The sequence below is a fragment of the Filicampus tigris genome, chromosome 1 (genome assembly GCF_054856515.1).
Source record: "Filicampus tigris isolate MCC_2025a chromosome 1, RoL_Ftig_1.0, whole genome shotgun sequence".
NCBI lineage: Eukaryota > Metazoa > Chordata > Actinopteri > Syngnathiformes > Syngnathidae > Filicampus > Filicampus tigris.
In genome coordinates this window covers 29,237,590-29,251,612 of record NC_141217.1, presented here as the reverse complement: position 1 = coordinate 29,251,612, position 14,023 = coordinate 29,237,590, and the positions used below count along the sequence as shown (strand labels likewise).

General features: G+C 40.5%; 1 protein-coding gene across 1 annotated transcript in view; it reads right to left on the bottom strand.

The window, feature by feature from the left end:
* samd10b (sterile alpha motif domain containing 10b) overlaps positions 1–13,526 on the bottom strand; it is a 56,130-nt gene extending 42,604 nt beyond the window's left edge. The window contains exon 1 of the mRNA XM_086030888.1: positions 13,288–13,526. Within this exon, the coding sequence (XP_085887014.1) occupies positions 13,288–13,300 (13 nt within the window). The 5' untranslated portion in view covers positions 13,301–13,526. The remainder of the gene's footprint in view (positions 1–13,287) is intronic.
* Between the last annotated feature and the right edge of the window lie 497 nt (positions 13,527–14,023).

The following is a 14,023-nucleotide window of genomic DNA, read 5'->3' as shown; positions in this document are numbered from 1 at the left end:
AGTCAACGTTGATTAATCGATGATGTCATTGATATTTTTCAGCACAGTACAGCAGCCCCCAACCTTTTTTGTAACATGGGCCGGTTTCCCATCAGGACATATTTCAACAATAACTGGTATAGACACTAAGGATTGACTGTATCATCAGCCCGGCCGATTATCGGCGCCGATATTTGGCATTTTGACGCATCGTCCATTTTTTTTAAATTTGCTAGCCAATGAGATCATCTTAAAATTGGGTAAACCTCAGGAAATTATGTATTTAAATTTTCAGTTAACTTTGAAAGGGATGCTGCTGAGCCTGGGAACTTTTGTTTGATCTTTAAACAAAGTAAACATTAACATTTCATTCATTTACTTTAGGTTATTTGTTGAAGTTTTTATTGAACTTTCTAAGACATGCTGCTGTGCCTGGAATCTCCCTGAACACTGCTCTCCTATTGTCTAAGATAAAAAAGAAAAAAATCTTTAACATGTTGAAAATCTGAAAAGCTGTTTAATAAACATGTTTGGTCAACCTCAAGCTTTAAACGACGCAGAGTAATAAAATCGACTTGTCAATATTCAGTTTGATTCCTACCATGAATCACAATACCAGTGATTTGGAGGCTAATAAAAAAGTTGCTTTTAAATTAATACGCTGAAAGTAGGGCTGCAAAATATATCGGAAAACTCTTGAGATTGCGATAATGGCCTATGCAAAGACATACAATAATTTTCTTACGGAAAAACAAACGCAGACTTAAATGTGCATGGCCACCCAATAGTTGAACATTATCTAGGGGAATTACAATTTATTTGCTAAGAACACATTGAGTTTCCTTATTTTGCCGCACAAAAACGTACTCCTTTCATTAGATAACAAAAAATGTCATTTCTTCAGGTACATGTTAAATATCGCAATAATATCGATATTGCTATAGTCGACATCCATACTGCATATCGCATGTTTTTCCAATATCGTGTAGCCCTCGCTGAAAGTGTGCTTTTGTCACTTTATTATTGCCCATACGGTTGCCATTAGACAAGGCACAGTCAGGTGCGCCCTTTGCTTGTATTCCGAATTTCAGGAAAGTGTCAGCTCTCATCTTCATCACAAATTCAATATGACCCAGCTCAAACATTTCAACACCGCAAATTAGTGTTGTATTTCACCCGAGACTTTTTCATTTTATGTTTTAATGATGTGTTAGTTCTATGTTGTGCTTTAAAATACTTATCTTTGAGCCAAATTAATTACACCTCTTCCCTTTTGACTTATTTTTTTTTAATAGAACCACCTAAACTCTTTGACAAATTTAATATTGAACCCATCTGCTGTACGTGCATGCATTTTGAAAAGATAATCCTCTAATGAATCTATAGACACGAAATGTAATTTGTGTCACTTTTTCCAAACTGAAAATCATTCTCTTTGCCACAGGCAGGCCTGCAGTGTGAATGTGTTTATAAAATAGAGTTATACTTTGCGTATGTGTGTGAGTATGCGTATGCATGGGTGCGTATGTATTCTCTTGCAGCGCACCAGTGACCTGAAATGTAGGGCGAGACCGCAACGCTGAGTTGACAGTCGCTCCCTGTAACTCTGACTGACAGCGCTGTGACCTCGGCAACCTCCCGCAACAACATTTTGGTCATGCAGTCGCGTTAACAGCTGTCATTTCGGGCTATGTCTAACAACATCTACTAAACATAACAAAATACAATTAATCTGAGACAGAATGAAGGAAAAGAGAGAAACTGATGACGAGTGATTGATTTTAAAATAAAATCTGTTGCTTATTTTTAACGCGAATATGAAAAGTCTCACAAGGCCCTCCGGTGACTTTACTTCTCTGATTTCATAAGTAAGGATTTTTCTTGCTTTTCATCCCATTGCAGCACTTAGACACATGCCTTTATCTCCCACTTTTATGGAACAAATCCCTACTAATCTAAGGATAAAGGACAGCAGCCACATATCGCAATGGCTTTCTACAAAATCAGGTCAAAAGGGTGCAGACAAGCAAAAGAGCATTATTGTTCACAGAGTACGCAGGGTACATTGAGTCACGGACATTCCACTCATAGACCATGTAAAGGCTTTAAAACAATGCAAAATAAAGACAATTGAAATCAAAGGAGGGACTAAGGTTTTATTATACTGTAAAATGGACAAACATTTGCACACATAGCAGTATAATGCTAGGTCTCTAAAAGTGTTCATTTTTCATAATTTTTGATTCCCACACACCAACATTGCGCTCTTCTAACTACAGTGCTTATAAAAAAGCTTGTAAGTGACAATAACCATTGGGGGAAAGGAATATTATCATTGTGAAATATTGTTTACGCCCTGAAATCTCAGTAAAACAAAGCAGAAGAAGATAAGCCCAAAATAGCTTCAGGAATTTCATGTGGCCCTGTTCTTAAAATTGAGATGTCAAAAAAAATGCAGCGACAAGATGTGTGTGTGTGTGTGTGTGTGTGTGTGTCTTTGTGTGTGTGTGTGAGCAGTTTGCTCTGGAGGTTACAGGAAGTCACATTTGATCTACATTCAAACGCTCTTCCGACCTCATATGCAAAGCTGACATGCAGACACTTCGTAGTCTGTTGACATAATTGACGGCCAATTTGAGTGGCGCTGGGACAGTCAAAGCAGCATTTTGGCCATTCATCACTGCCACGCTCAGCAGGCTGCTGGGTAGCCTAAGGTGAGAAAGGCAACTGACAGCCTGTAGCATAGAGACAGGACAACTTGAAAAAGTTTAGCGGTAGGCATCCACAAGAGGAGCAGAGAGAATGATAGTTGTAAACCCCACCATAGTACAGAAACAGCTCTTATCAAAGTACTAAACGACATAAGATTGAACACTGATGCAGGGAAGGTGTCGGTGCTAGTCTTATTGGATCTCAGTGCAGCAGTTGATACAATTGATCAAAACATACTGCTGAAGTTTGTAAATGCTTGTAGGTGTAGGTGAGTTGCCTTGTGTATAAAATGTGTTATATAAATAAAACTGCCTTGCATTGCCTTGCCTAAACTGCCTCACGCACCCATCACAGGCACCGCATATCATGCTGTAAAGCTTGTGGGAGGCAATTGAGATTGCTTTTCAAGTGCATGAATGTGACTTGTGCTCCCTGAGTCATGAGAACTGAAGCTGAAGCCAATAGCCATTTGGTTTAATGGGCAATCTGCAGCACAGACTGCAGTGACCCCAAGCACTTAGTAGGAGGAGAAGGCCAACCTATTAACAAAGAGCGGGAAGCTCCAGGCCCGCCCTATCACACAAGGCAACACTTAATTAGACTGTTTGTTTAGCAGACTCAAATGGAAAGATTGCAAATGGGGGGGGAGCTGCCGATGCCCACTGCTCTCCTTGAAACTTGTCAGCTCAAAGTCATTTCGCCAAGGAAGAAAGTCTTCTGACATATTGTGTTTGGTGCTTTGATGTTCTCAGGACAGATGGTGATGGTGATGAGGAAAACCGAGTCAAAATGTGTGGCGTTTGTTTGTCAATTCTTAAACTAAGCTACAGTATTTTGTGGTTCCTGGAGGCTGAATGAAAACTTCACAAATGGATGGAGGTTGCCAATCTGATTCTCTTTACCTCCTCCTCCATTCTCTGGTTACTTTCCAGACCACCACTGCAACAAGTGAAATCCATGATATAGAAATACCCTATTTAAATACTTACTAGGCATGTTTTTAACCACATTATTCCTGAGGGCTCTGATGTATAGACAATTATGTGCGTGACTTCTTGTAAGACACTGGAAGTAGCAGGGAGCCATTTGTTACAGCAGCTTTCGTTTCACGGAGCCGTTTATTAGAATGTTTTCTTTTTCACCCCCTTTTTCTAAACGATCATAAGGCCCCGTAGCATTTCAAAATGTCTTGCACAGCTTGGGAACTCGTTGCGCTGATGGTTGTACAGACAACCATAAGAAGTTCAATCTGTGACTATAAGGGCAATGTTTTGAACTGCACCCCGGACAAGTAAAGAATTGTGTTGTGATAATACCCGGGGATGAGGTACAAAGAATCCGTCTGAGAATCTTAATTTGAAAAGACAACCTCAACACTGTACTTGTGCTCCTTTCATTCGGTGGACGAAAAGCATGGCGATACATTGTGCGTGCATTATGATTAACCACCAGAGAAAATGAAGAACCGTACAAGGACATCAAGTTATTTTTTTTATCAAAAATAGTGCGTGTCTTGCAATGACACTTTATTTTTATATCTTCAATTGAAACAGTGAATAATAATAAACTCAGGCCTGTGTGAAAGCCACATGTCTAAGCTCTCAATTTTGGGGGGGTATTATGTTTCTATCTCCTACAGGGGATGAAATATCAATTATTTTGTAGGTGTTTAACTTCTGGGAGAACCTCAGGTTGAAGAGGGTGATTCTATAGTCGCCCTTAGGTTTTGGGGAGATGTCGAGCCAGGCGCTTTAGGCCTTAATGGGTTAATGCTGAGAGGTACATAGTGGTTTTGAAGAAACATAGGGTGCCATCCAAGCAACGGCTTTTTCATGGACACCCCTGCTTATTTCGCCAAGACGATGCCAAACCACATTGTGCACGTGTTACAACAGCGTGGCTTCGTAGTAAAAGAATGCAGGTACTAGACTGGCCTGCCTGCAGTCCAAACCTGTCTCCCACTGAAAATTTGTGGCACGTTATGAAGCATAAAATATGACAGGAGACCCTGGACGTTTTTACATGTCTCTATTATACTGCCACTAAGTGGCCAAGGCGCGCACACAAAAAGCAGCAGTACAATTTCCAGTAAATTGAAGCAAAACGTGGGGAAAAAAGCTTATTTACATTCTATTTCATTATGTTTTTATGGTATTATTTTTTATAAAGTACATTATAGAGTGCAACTTTTCTAATATGGGGTGGCCGAAACGGATTAATGGCATTTCAATTCATTTCAATGATGAAGTGGAAGTATTGAAAATAATTAGGGATGTGAGCGTTTTGAGTTCTGAGGGTGCTCACAGAACCAATTAAATTCATCTCAAATCACCACTGTAGTTGCTGAAGGTAAAGTCAGTATCAATAGTGTGGTTCATCAAGATTATAAACCTCACATGTATTGTTACCCAATTAGTAATCCCTTCAAAAATATGGCACCTCTTTTTACCATCATATTCATTTTACCATTGTACCGACACCTATTCAGACCTTTTCTCTTGTCTCCCTAATTAAATGCGAGAAATTGGATACGGACCTACGAGCACTCTAATTTTGAGGGAAGGGGCCGGGGGGATCGGGTGTGAATTGTTGGACCCGCAGAAGCTGGCACTGGATACGAGCGGTGAGGCCCTGTCACTTGAGGAAATATTGGAGGATGCCAAGGTTAGCGGTGAGGTCAGACTGGATGAGACAGTTGAAGCGTGACCAACGGAATCCAAAATCCAGCGTGTTCACTTGTGCTAATCTGCTGCTGATTTTTATTGAACGCTGCTCTCCTCCACCTCATCACTCCGTGAAAGGCCGAAGCATGTAGATGTTTATCCACCAACTCATTCATTCATCTGTCTTGCCACAGGTCAGAGACACTCCTGATAAATGTATTCCTTCCATTACACAACAGATAAGATGACTTTTTTGATGGAGAAACAGCAGTAAATTGTTGCCAAAATGCTCCCATACATATGACTCAAGTGATACATGAGGGATTTCAACTTCCTCTGCTGTTATTATAGCAATGGCGGACTAATCATATTGCCTTAATGTGAATGTGCAAATTCCGCAGATCGTACATGGCTCGAATCATGGTGCATGATCCATACGCATCATGGAACAAAGATGATCCAATACTGCTTGCACCACTACTGCTTACAACGTGCTCAAGTGGTAGTTTGTCTAAGTTAGTAGTCAGAAACGGTAATGGAAGCCCGTTTAAAATCATAGGCAGACCGGCTTATAGGCGATTACTATTTTTTCCCGGCCGGACAGAAAGGCGGGTAGACGGATGGCAGAAGGGTACCCGGCTGTAGGAGGTAGGCGATGAAGAGAACGCAAATTTCTAGTAAAATGCCTAGCTCTGTTAGCTTGCATTCTCTTTAAAAAGCACACACGAGATGCCGCAAGTGGGGTTCTTGACAGATTTTCACCATACTACGATTGACGACAGAGGCCAAAAGGTGGTTTGCCATCAGCGCTGGATTGGCCAAATGGACGTTGTTCCCAGCAGGCGTAACGCGCACCGAGAAGGTGTGTTTGTCTATTAAACTAACAGCCCCACAACAACGCCTACCCCCATTTTCCCACCCACTGGGGGTGCTAGCTGCCCTTCTGCTTCATTTGCATGTTCACACAAACACACACGGGCTGCAATGCACACAACCGCATGACATGCAGATCCAAGAGCTGTGGCATATAGAGAAAGTCTCACTGGGGGAGGCACGATATTACGCAAGCTGAATGAACAAAAGGCTGTATGACACAATGTTTGAATGTCATTATCTTTGTATTATGTTATAATGTGTTAAAAACAACAAGAATCAGCAAAAATCATACATATATACATATACATATATATATATATACATATATCTACACACATATATATACATATATATATATATATACATATGTATAATTTATTGCCTGACCCTAATACCGCATTCCACCCTGTGTATTCAATTGTAGGTTTGCCCTCTAATGAAGAAAAAATAGTTCCAATGAATCCAGATTTTTGTGCATAAGTCTGTTTTTATATGTATATATATTTATTTTATTTATTTATTTATTTATTTTTTACCTTCGTCAACAGTCGAAAATGTTCGCCCCTCAGTGAGATAGGAGTTTAACAGGGCGCACCACTCTCACAAGCCAAGTCTGGGAAAAAAACAGTAATCGCTTTTTTTAAGTGCTTGAGCACTACCAATACAAGTTTCTGAAGGTTAAACATGTCATCTATCTAATATAATGTTGAAAAAACGTATCATAAATGCATTAAACCTATTACGCTTAAAGGTCACAGATGGTCCATAATAACACAGAACCGGCATGTACTACCATAAGACAAGGCTGACAAAGTTCAAAATGCCAAAGTTGAAGCATCACAAACTGCAGTGCATTAATCAACAGGTGTTGTCATGGTGACAAGATAATGTCCACTTCTTTTAGACCAGGGGTGTCAAACTCCAGTCCTCAGGGGCCGCCCTCTAGCATGTCTTAGAGGTTTCCTCGTCCAACACACCTTCAAACGATCGGGATCAGGATCAGGCTCCTGCAGAACTTGACGATGAGCTGATCATTTGAAACAGGTGTGTTGCAGCAGTGAGCGATGGAAAACAGGCAGGACAGCGGAGTTCGACACCCCTGTTTTAGACAGTATATGTTTAAGTTAGGGCTGCACGGATAATTCACTATCAATATGTATCGCAATTGGCACGTGATCGATATCATTAGAAAATGCCTTCAATAAAATGTTCGAGAGAGAAAAATTTGAAAACAAACCCAATTATGGCATGGTGCGTGATGTAGGCAGCATGCATCCACCTCCAAACACGAAGAAGTAGTTAAACCACCGAAGAAGAAGCGACCAACTAAGAAGTAGCTAAGCCAACGGAGTATGCCTGCGGGCTCGGCGGCTGTGCGCCGTACTCGCGTCGAGCGAGCGAGCGTAGTTCACTTCCATTGCATGAACATTAAATGAAGGCTAATGTATGGATATCAACAATACTGCTTTGGGGTAGCACCTAATGCATATAAGTATGTACAATGCACTGATGGAGGAGAAACTGCACATTGTGATTCATAAATATGTACGCAAAAACAGTTAACTGTTTTATCTAAAATAGGTTTAAGACAAAATCAATAATTATCAATATTGACTGATATGAAATACTTAGATTGTGACAGTTTTTTAGACATATCGTCCAGCCCTACTAGGCACATTATGATTAAAACAGTTTATTTAAACTTTATAGTCACCAGTTTATTTCACTTTTTCAGAGTTACATCAACGTCTTATTAAAGGTTAAGTATTACGTTAAAATAAAATGGTTTTTTTCTCCAGGTCATTATTTTCAATAGTTAAAAAAAGGGGGGGGAAATCAATATATATCGATAACGACCAATATGAAACATCCATCCATCCATTATCTGTACCGCTTCTCCTTACAAGGGTCGCGGGGCGTGCTGGAGCCTATCCCAGCTGTCTTTGGGCAGTAGGCGGGGGACACCCTGAACTGGTTGCCAGCCAATCGCAGGGCACACAGAGACAAACATCCGCACTCACAATCACACCTAGGGGCAATTTAGAGTATCCAATCAACTTACCATGCATGTTTTTGGAATGTGGGAGGAAACCGGAGTGCCCGGAGAAAACCCACGCAGGCACGGGGAGAACATGCAAACTCCACACAGGGAGGCCGGAGCCGGGATCGAACCCACGACCGCTGAACTGTGAGGCGGACGTGCTAACCAGTCGACCACCGTGCCGCCAATATGAAACACTTACTGTATATTTCTGTATATTTCTTTTCAGTCATCGCCCAGCCCTAGTTTTAGTCTCATTAACGCGGAGGCTTGGTTGGCGGTATAAACGGTACTGGAGATAAATAGATGGTTTGCTTTTGTGCTTGAGATCCAGCTGTGTGCTTGGCTCCATGCTAGCCTGTCAGGTTGATGGGTGTATGTGTGCATGTGCGTGCTTACATATGTCTTCTGCATATGTATGGAATCAAGCCAACAGATCTTGAAAAGTCTATATGCTGAGCTTGGCTAAACCCACGTATTGTAAGTGAAGACACAACAACAACAACACAACTACACATTCACACATGTATAATCCTGCTGGAAATGAGGGATGGAGCTCTCCTCTGAAACAAAAGACTCGGTACAGTGCACAAACTAGGCATTGACCACCATGCATCCGCTGGCATTGTACATACTGTATTGGCAATGCATGCCAGTTATCCTGAGCAATTAAAAAAAAAAAGGCATGATGAATGACACCATCTCTGGTGTATAACTATGAATCAACCAAAAGGGACTGGATGTGCAGCAGGCAGCAATGTCTCTCATTAATTGATAAGTAAAGTGCATGTAAACTGTGAATTCATCCCTATGCTGTATATTGTATAAGCCCCATCTAATGAAGAATGTGCATCCACAAATGAAAATCAACACATAATAGGAGCGGAAACTTGGTGCAAAATATCCATTGTGTATCAATATGAAAATGAAGGGACCTAGTTTTAAATATACACAGTGTGTCAAAACTGTGAACAATGTTGTTATTCAATGCATCAACTAAAGAGACTACACATGAGTATGGATGCTTGTCGACGGCCACTAGTAAATAAGCTTCTTCATTCTTTTTGGACAACCCCCATTCATCTTTATCGCATTCACTGCCATACATTTTCAGACCCTCTTTTACCCTAACATTTGAAAAAAATTGAACAAAATATAAATGAGTTCCTGGGATTGAAAGGCTGGACAGTGAAAAGACAAGTAAATTAATCAATGGCAGTGAATGAGTTAAATAGAAGAACACGCTGTGATGGTTTCATCAATGCCCAGAGCACTCAATTAATGATGCGAAAGTAAACTATGGATTAATTAAAAAATAACCGTGTTTGACTAAGTGAGCATACTTGAATATCTGTGCTATCTGTAGTACTAATGAACCTTCATCTGATAAGAGACACACTGAAAAACAATCATGCTCACAAATATTAATGTTCCCGAGCTGAGGGGGGCTCTGATTCGGCCTCACTCCTGTTGGCTCGCCTGAAGCAAACACCAGCTAGATAGCTAGCCAAGCACAAGCATGACAACATCACAAACAACAGCACTCAGGAAACACATACTGTGCCTCCACCAAGGCTTAAAACAAATTGACTCCAAATTCAATGTGGAAATGGCTGCCACTGTGAGCTTGGCCAAGAGTGAAAAATTGGTTAAGTTGTAGGGATGTAACAATTCACTCAAGCCCCGATTCGATTTTCAGTTCACGATTTTCGATTATTTTTATTTTATTTTATTTTTTTTTTTAATCGCTACCACGCTTGTGGTGCTGCAGCCATTCGCAAACGCAGTATGCAATAATGTTTGGCGCAAGCGTGTCTACTTGAACAAACAATCACGGCTCAGCTGATTGGTCGTTACCTGAACCCTGGGCAGTTGTGATGTCATTTTCGGTCATCAGAAGTGACAAAATGGCCGTCCCCAGAGATGTCTAAAAACGGGTGGATTAACTCTTATTCCACAAACGCAATATTTATCAAAATGCCGTGTTCCAATTAGTCAGAACATATTGTTTTATGTTTGGGTTGACTTCCCCTTTAAATCATTACAGATTCTTTTAGGGGAGTGAATTTTAGCGCTGTCATTATTACATACACACATATAAGTGCCAATGTTCAGCCCACTCGTGTGTCCCTTTAAATGTAGCATGTAGCAAGGTATTTCACTCATGTAGTTTTTCAGTCTGAACAGTAGGGTATACTACAATAAAGGAGGACTAAGCACAAAATAAAGTGAGCAAAAAGACTACTTCCTGAGAATCCCTTGGCGAAAAGCGTTGCCATTTGTGTTTACCTGAAACCATCTCCACTCAGTGTGTAGTATCTGTGCATTTTATGAGTATGAATACTATAAAGACATATCAGTATCAAGAGTAAGTATCAGTGTATCCCCACAGTGAGGCAGAACACTTAAATGCTCTTCCAGTAGCACCACATCATAATTTATTTCAGTTTACTGTGCATCCTGTTTGTGACATTTTAGTTTGGTGGTGCGCCGTGGAATTTAGAATATGTGCCTTGCTTCAATAAGGCGTTCAAACACTGCACTGTAAGAAAAACACTGTTGTTTTTACAGGAAAAAAACAGCAGCTTTGGTTGCCAGAATAATATTGTAAACAATACAGCAGAGTGTAAAACACATTACAAAACAACCTGTAAATTTTACTGTTTAAAACTGTAATCATTTACAAAAAATATATGCTAAAATTGTAAATTCACCATCAATATTCAGTCAAAGCACAACTATGCCGTTATTAAACCATTTTCTTCCTTTAATGTACATACAGCAGTTGCTTGCTTTAGATTAAATCCCATTCAATTTCACTGAATAACATCAGATGAAAGGTATTACATAATATAACCCTCTTAACCATGTCGGCATTTACAGCATTTAGGTATAACGGCGTTAACTCACAACGTTGACTTTAGATTAACGGGGATGTCGCTTAAGCCTTTCCAATTACTAATGACGTAAAATGCTGCTTCCTCCTTAAATCTTCTTCAGAGGATGACAACAGCGTTGCTTTGCCTTTACAACAAAAAGGTTATGTAAACATGGCAGGGAGGTCATTGTTTGTTGTGCGGTCCTCAGTCATGGTTTCATAAAGTAGAATGTATACGTGTCCAGAATTTTGCTCAGCACATTCATGGTGGAAGTGGGAACAAACCTAAATTAAAAAGTAGTGTTTAGAATTGTGGAAAATTCATATATTTTTGTGTCATGGTGTTTTTTAGATATGAATTGAATGAATAAGCCACGGCGGTCAACTGGTTAGCACGTCCGCCTCACAGTTCAGAGGTCGTGGGTTCGATCCCGGCTCCGGCCTTCCTGTGTGGAGTTTGTGTGGGTTTTCCAGTACTCCGGTTTCCTCCCACATTCAAAAAACATGCATGGTAAGTTGAATGGACTCTCTAAATTGCCCCGAGGTGTGATTGTGAGTGCGGATGTTTGTCTCTGTGTGCCCTGCGATTGGCTGGCAACCAATTTGGGGTGTCCCCCGCCTACTGCCCGAAGACAGCTGGGATAGGCTCCAGCATGCCCCGTGACCCTTGTGAGGATAATGGATGGATGGATGAATAAACTACCAATGTCAGTCTGTAAAGTTGTGTCAGTGACAATCACTCTGATTGGCTGCCAGCCAAGAAAGGCAAATCAGTGCATGAGATATACACATTTGGTAAACAATTTATTTCCGTTCTTTTAACCAAGCAATATTGTATTTTTAACTGTGTTGCATTGGTTCAAGTATAACAATATTTCAATGTTGAAAATACAGGAATATATCAATTCTACAAGGAAATATGATCCTTTCCACATATATTAACTGTGAAATTAACAATTAATATCTGTTCTTTTTTTTACAATGTATTGCCTTAAAATACATACTGATTCATTGTTAAGCATATTACAGATTTTTGATGTTATGATTTTACAGCATATTAATGTTAATTTTACAAACATTTTTTACAGTGCGGTATAGAGTAGACAATGGTATTGGCTTCATACCATTACTGTCGACAATACATGAGTAGTGTTCGAAGGGGTCCTACACCTTTTTGGTTTTTGGTTAGCTTGTAGGGGGTCATCTTAATACCAAAACAGGACATCATGTGGCTAAATTTAGGAGTCCAGGAGTCAAGGCTTTCTGAAATACCCATTCATCCATTATCTATACTGCTTATTCTGTTCAGAGTTGTGGAAAAATGGAGCCTATCCCAGCTGATTTTGGGCGGGAGGCAGACAACAACCTGGACTGGTCACCAATCACTTATATCACACTGAATGAGTGTCTGCCTCTACAAGACAGACATTCACTGTCTGTGTAGGATCTGAACTCACACTGCCTGCACCCCAGTCAGGCGAATACAACACAAAACCATCAGTGACTTGCTTTCTGAAATATTCAATGGCGAAAAAAAGGAAAAAAAAAAAAAATCACACTACTTTTTTCCAATTTCGAGTGAATTCAAATTAATACTTCACATTAAACTACATACATAAAAGAAAACAAAAAAAATACACAAAAGAAAGCCCTCCCTGCTATGAGCTCATCCATACAAAAGTACACGTGTGTTTACACTGTATTATCTCTATTTATAGCCAAATAAAAGAATGGAGGATAAAAGCTAGCTCATATTGCATCCCTCTAATACTCTAATACCTCTACCCTACTGCCACCCATTAAGGTGAGGGAGGTGCAGAATTCTGTTAATACTTTGTTTAAATTCTGCCTTACAAATCGTCACCAAAACCATGTAAAAACAAACAACAATGTTCAGGCAAAATGTGGAAAACATCGACAAACTCGCTTGGTGATTAAGTGATTATGCCACACAGTTGCAAGTGGATAGTTGTTGTATTTCAAGAAAAAAAAGTGTACTAATTAACACAGGCAAGTATATGAGCCTCTCACTAATTTTTGGTTAAAGCCAGGCTCTTTCCATTTTTTTCGACTAAACACTGAAACCCTGCCAACCGTGTCGCCGCTGACCCGGTTACGTCAAGACAAAACGCGCCTACCGTCCACAGCCATGCTCGGTCTCAGCGTGGGTCTGTCCGTGGTGCTGTCACCAGGGTTCTGCCATTCTGCTGTCGGTGCGACGGAATGTTCGGAGCGTGTGGCCGTTAAATGAGGAGGAGGAGAAGAACTCTATCGGACAGCCGGACGACACTCTCGCTTCCTGTGACCATTTGTTGTCACAGACGCCGTCAGCTTGCACTCATGAAGCGGCGAGCGCGGAAGCTCCGCCCCCTCTCTGCACCTGACCGCCCGGAGATTGAAAGGTCACGACCGTACACTGTGCTGCTCTTTCTCTCTCCATCACTCAGTATTACTGCTAAATGTGGGAGGCTGCTGAGTTGCCATATTTTAAAATGATGTCTAATACGAAATAATTCTTCTCTGTTTTAATACAGCGGAACTTGGCAGCGCGAAAGACCGTTGGTCACGTGCCTGTATTTTTATTTTATTTTTTTCAGTGGGTCACTTTGAACAAGAGTTTGAAACAACTTGTAGCGCAGGTGTCAAAACTCAAAGAATGGCGGCGAGATCTGACCCACCACATCATTTTACATGGCCTACCAAAGCAAATCTTCTCATAGCCGGTGGTCACTAACAGACATTGGGATGTTAGCATCACAGATCTGACAAGAAAGTGAAACATTTTAGCAATCTTAAACTTTCTTCTTGATAAAATGCAATATCACATCATCACTCAGTACTGTGAAACAACTACAGGTGTGCAATATATAACAT